General features: G+C 51.1%; 1 protein-coding gene across 1 annotated transcript; it reads left to right on the top strand.

Annotated features, from left to right (window-relative positions):
- Positions 1–3,498: 3,498 nt before the first annotated feature.
- LOC125531237 (bidirectional sugar transporter SWEET11-like) lies at positions 3,499–5,074 on the top strand. The gene is made up of 5 exons (XM_048695646.1): positions 3,499–3,683; positions 3,808–3,844; positions 3,958–4,330; positions 4,424–4,543; positions 4,665–5,074. The coding sequence occupies exons 1-5, from the start codon at positions 3,626–3,628 to the stop codon at positions 4,938–4,940; spliced, it is 864 nt and encodes a 287-aa protein (XP_048551603.1). The 5' UTR covers positions 3,499–3,625; the 3' UTR covers positions 4,941–5,074.
- Positions 5,075–5,684: the final 610 nt, after the last annotated feature.

Here is a 5,684-nt window from a genome sequence, read left to right on the forward strand (position 1 = left end):
TGGAATCCGAGGGGGGGGGGGGGGGGGGGGTTGTTCAACAAATTTCTTCCCCAATCATCAAAGTTACCACGATGCTTTCACCAAAGTTATCACGTCTCCGGTGCTTATATGACCATGCTCTTACACATAATGTAATGTGTGGTATGCAAAAGTTATCATGTTGGTGGTGCGTTAGTTATCATAATGGTGATGGAGAATTTACCACGGGAAAAGTTTATGTGTCGGGTTTGATAGGTGAAACGAAAAGATTTTCTGTGCTAACATATTAAAGGCAAAACATGTCAAAACCGTATTTTTCCTTAGCTTGTTTAATAATGAGTTGTACGTGAGATGGTCAGCTCCCTTCATTGATTATCTGTAGACCAGAGATCAAATCCCATTGCAAGCACTATTTTTACCCAAAAATCAAAAACTAAAGAAGGAAGGAAATCGGAAGGGCAAGGCAGGCGCGCGCGATCGGATCTCCTAAAAATCGGGAGGCGTGAAAATTAGGGAGGTACATGCAGGTGCGGATGCGCGATAAAATCGGGAGGACGTGCGGGAAAGCTATAGAAGGAAGGAAATTGGAATGGCGGGGCAGGTGCGCGCGATCGGATCTGACGATGCTAGATGCGTGTGGTAGTTTTTGTAATCTGCCACACAGTTGCCAGATACATATTTCGTTTATTTATTTTATAATAATAACTACGAATCTCCAGCTTCTGTCTGCGCGGCTTCTTTGTCATTTCACGGTACTTGGTCAGCTCAGTTGTTATTCTGTAGGTCAACCACACCACCACCCGATGAAATGACAGACGCTTCTTACTTTCTTCTGTTAGAAAAAACAGGAAAGGCGTTTCTTATGTATTTATATTCATTCTCCTAGAGAAAATGGTCTGATGTGAAGCAGCACGAGAGACATTCAACCAACGACAAGACAAGTAATGAAATGATTTTTCCGGCGAAATAATATCTGTGTTATGTTCCCCTGTCCGGCTGCAAGTAGAGCGAGCAGTAGGTGAAGTGGAAGGTCCACTGCAGCCTTGAGCCTTGATCATGGAGCAAATGGACGCCGGATCGATTGCTCTTCACTCATGGCATACTCACTAGGCCACCCACATCCTCCTAGTACGTCCAGTGCTAGCTAGTAGAACAGACACTTGCGAAGTTGCGAGCGATGATGCTACGGTAAGCCAGTGGCCGAGCAGATCGCAGCAAGTCGCGGAGGATGCATGGGATGCTAGAAGATAATTAGATACACGGCCGGCTCGTTCGCCCGAGTGTAAGATGAATGGATGGTGGTGCGCATGAGGAGGAGCACCCAGCACGGCGAGCCGGATGCCGATCTGCTGCGACTTTGCGCAGATGATAATACGGGGTGGCAGAGGTAGCTACGGCCACGGCACTCGCAATGGTGCCCTGGCATGGCATGGCATGGCATCATTGCGCCGTGCGCCCATGCGCATGTTCCTTGGCGACGCGCTGTGCTGGCTGGAAGCCTGGAAGCCAGACAGAATGAAAGCTGGAGGGGAGTACGAGTATATTCTTCTGCATGCACCTTAACAGAATCTGACTCTGCGTCTTGGCGGCAGGCACTAGGTGGAATCGGTGCCACTTGGCCGCCGAACATACCGTGCCGTACCGCCTTGGCTCGATCATGCATCCACGCGTACCTTGCTCAGACACCATTTCATTTACCAGTTTTTTCTCGGAGGCCGGCCAAGCGTCTCCGAGGTCGGCCAGTCGGTTCGGTTGCATACGTACGAACCCCACTAGCCCGCTTGACCAAACGAGCAGCGCGTGCGTGCATGGATGGATGGATGCCAAGCCACTCGTGTCGCCGTCACCTTTGCCAGTCGGCCGATCTCTCTTGCACAAAAGCACGGCAGCTGCATTATTCACAGCAGCAGCAACAGGATCGATCGGCGCCAGTGAAACGAGCACCGAGGAGTTTCCGTTTCGTCGCCTCGCCAGTGGCAGAGGCGGAAAAGGCCCCCGTTGCCGCATATGCTTATACAGCCAGCTACTCTGCAGGTAATAATTTGCCCGCGGCCTAGGTATTAGGTAGCCTGAATTGATCGATCCATCGATCGTCGATGCTGCGCGTGACAGTAGCACTGAGATGTTTCCGCTTCTTCACCCCGCCAGTGGCACGGCGCAGAAAAGCACCGCTGCTGCATACACCATGCATACCAGCTACCAGACGAACTACGTGCGTGCGTAAAATGCCCCTCGTCCCTCGCTCCACCTACAGTGGTGGGATGCAACTGTAAAGTAAAAGAGACAGGGGGGGGGCAGTACATACATACATACATACACACATGAGGTGAAACGGAACAGGGGAGAGACCAATCGACGGTGACGGGTAACTTAATGGTATCACACACGATGGCGATCGTTAAGCCCGTGCGGGTGCAATGTATCATGCATCAAGAAGTCGGGAAAGATCTCGCCCTGACTACCCTTTCTGCATCAAAACGTTCGACCTAATGAACCGGACTTCGGTTGTGTAACCGAACGGACCCAAAGATGTAACTGCATCGTTGAGTGCTGGGTGTGACGTGTCGGTTGTTAGGTCAGGTCAGGTCAGTCCACGCATTGACAGGAAGAGAAAATGCATAGCCCTCGCCACGGCGGCCACTTCGGCACTCGCTGCAAGTTTTAGCTAGCAGCTTCGGCTACCTGCCTAACTGTAGCGGCATGCAAGCACATATCTTTTCAGCGGGATATACAACGATAGCATCATATCCTGTTGGCGATCGATGGATCAGAGAAAGCATCCGCCGGTGATGCAAGGCTCATACCAAGTTGGTGCACCATGGCATCGTTATTGCACACGTGGATTTTCACCGCTCTAATAAAGTAATCTAAGTGCTGTAAAGGCGTACATATATACTAGAGCCGTGCTATACATACGACAAAATATGTATGACTCATAGACGATGCTTAAAATATGGCCGGACATTCGTGCATACATCGGGCACCGGCCGCTGGATTTCGGTGTCGTGCATTCATCAGGCACCAGGATCATGCATGAAGCAGTTTCGTATGTACTTCGTTTTATGCTTTGGTTTCTCTTTCTGTTTTACTAGTAGCCTCGACGTACCCAGTGGTTCTGTGGAACTAATGTAATGTACATGCACGTTTGCATTACCACTTTCAATTTTGTCACATGTACTTGTAGACTGGCTACGCGCGCAGCACGCACGTGGTAATAACAGTAGTATATGGCAGTAACCGATCAGCCCTTTTTTGCTTCCGGTAATGTCCATACGGAATGCTGTGCACGTATTCTTCATCTTGGCTGGGAAAAGGATGCATGCGTACATGTTTACATGAATGGTACACCGATACACTTGTAACCGCGCACTCACGCACACTTGTTGAATTTTCACCACTGTGGCTGCCCTGGAATTCCACTACGTACTCGTCGTAGAGGTAGAGCGGGGACGGGGAGGGGCTCTGCTACTGCTATATATACACGGCTTGTTTCCATTCGAAAAACCACACAAGCACTGCCTTCTCTCCCTAGTCTTTTTTTTTTGAAGGTCTCTCCCTAGTCTTTGGGAAGGAGAAGAACATACAGTAGATACATTCATCTGATCTGCTTAGTTACCGTGCTTTGTACTCGTGATCACTGATCAGGATGGCAGAAGGGCTCTTCTCCATGGCTCACCCGTGGGCCTCCGCCTTTGGCATCCTAGGTAGGCATGCATGCTGCTCAACTGTTGATGCATCATCCATGCATGTATTTCCAAGCCATTTGTTTTGTCACATGATTAAGCCTTACTGACACAAAGTGTCGTTTCCCATTCCTTTTTTCTGCAGGCAACATCATATCCTTCCTGGTGTTCCTCGCACCGACGTAAGTGACATAATCCTCTTGCATCTTTTGGCCGTACGTCGTGCATGCATGGTCACTTGGTCAGCACGCGTTCTTAGTTTCTGACGAGCTAAAGCTTATGCATGTGTACGTAGGCCGACGTTCCTGCGGGTGTACCGGAAGAAGTCGACGGAGGGGTTCAGCGCGGTGCCGTACGTGGTGGCGCTCTTCAGCTGCATGCTGTGGATCTTCTACGCGCTGGTCAAGACCAACTCCAGCCCGCTGCTGACCATCAACGCCTTCGGCTGCGTCGTCGAGTCCTTCTACATCCTGCTCTACGTGGTGTACGCGCCCAGGAACGCCAGGCACCGCGCCCTCGCCTTCTTCCTCCTCCTCGACGTCGCCGCCTTCTCCCTCATCGTCGTCGTCACCGTCTTCCTCGTGCCCCAGCCCAGCCGCGTCAAGGTCCTCGGCAGCGTCTGCCTCGCCTTCTCCATGGCCGTCTTCGTCGCCCCCCTCAGCGTCATCGTAAGCTCTACCACTACTGCTCTTGCTTGAGTGATCAAGACCATGAGATCTAACTAACTAACTATCCGGCCGGTGAATAATGCATGCATGCAGTTCGTGGTGATCAAGACCAAGAGCGCCGAGTACATGCCCTTCTCGCTCTCCTTCTTCCTCACCCTCAGCGCCGTCGCCTGGTTCTTCTACGGCCTCTTCACCAAGGACATCTACGTCACCGTACGCCCTGCTTCTTCTACAATCCATCAGTTTCTTTCGTCGCAAATTAACCATCCATCCATGTTACTTACGCACGGCACTTGAGGCTTGACTCAGCATGCATGTATGTGCACGCGTGCAGCTCCCGAACGTGGGCGGCTTCTTCTTCGGCGTGGCCCAGATGACGCTCTACTTCTGCTACCGCAAGCCCGACACGTCGGCCCTGGTGCTGCCGACGGGGATCCACGACGTGTCCACGGAGGCGGCGGCGCAGCAGGAGGTGGAGCTGCCGGAGGGCACCCACCCGGCGGCGGCCATGCTGACGGTGAGCACGCTGCCGATGCTGGCGGAGCTGCAGAAGATGGAGCAGGAGATCAGCTCGCCCACCCCGCGCAAGGGCTACATCAAGGCTTTCTGATCGATCAAGGGCTGATGCACGCACGGGTGCATGCAGGAGATGAATCGCTAACGATTGGCGAACCGACCGCCAAAAGAAATACTTACGTTTATATACTTCTTAATTTCAGTCGTTCGTTTGTAATGGTCTGTAGTAGTAGTAGCACATTCGTGTGTGTTGTCGTCCAAGGGTCTGATATACCGGCCGGCCGGGCAAGTGACTGATCTACCATTCCACGTCTGCCCTGGGAAATAAAGTTATAAAACAGATCGAGCTCGAGTTCGTTGTTGATTCAATGATGCCACTGCCAAGTGATACGGTACTATGTGTGTTACATGGATTGTCCTTGTTTATTCATACGTACTAGTATTGTACTGTGTGCTCCACAATGCACGAGAGAGCTGCCGGGTGCGTGTGCCATAGAAGCTAGGAGTGGGAGTTGTCTGATTACCCGGAGTACAACTTTTTTTTTTAACATTGTGCCCACATATACACACATACATTCACCTTGACGAACGAACGCATGCATACCCTACCCATATGAAGCACCTTCGAGATTGCCTCGTAGTCGAGAGGAACATCTCCTCCCACCGAACGAGACTTGAATCCTGGTGGGCTGATTGCACAACAAAAAACATAACCAGCTAAGCTACGCTCAATTCGCGAGTACAAGGCGATCGAAGGCGATGCTTAGCATTAAAACCGGAAACCGAGCAGGAAATATAACCTATTTTTCTTTTTATTTTATTTTGCAAAGAGGCCAAC

The sequence above is a fragment of the Triticum urartu genome, unplaced genomic scaffold (genome assembly GCF_003073215.2).
Source record: "Triticum urartu cultivar G1812 unplaced genomic scaffold, Tu2.1 TuUngrouped_contig_6901, whole genome shotgun sequence".
Classification (NCBI taxonomy): domain Eukaryota; kingdom Viridiplantae; phylum Streptophyta; class Magnoliopsida; order Poales; family Poaceae; genus Triticum; species Triticum urartu.

Excerpts from the sequence above, each read along its gene's own strand:
- LOC125531237 (XM_048695646.1), top strand. The coding sequence starts at position 3,626 with ATGGCAGAAGGGCTCTTCTCCATGGCTCACCCGTGGGCCTCCGCCTTT. Across the intron at positions 3,684-3,807 it reads CTCCGCCTTTGGCATCCTAG|GCAACATCATATCCTTCCTG; the intron begins GTAGGCATGCAT and ends TTTTTTCTGCAG. Across the intron at positions 3,845-3,957 it reads CTGGTGTTCCTCGCACCGAC|GCCGACGTTCCTGCGGGTGT; the intron begins GTAAGTGACATA and ends ATGTGTACGTAG.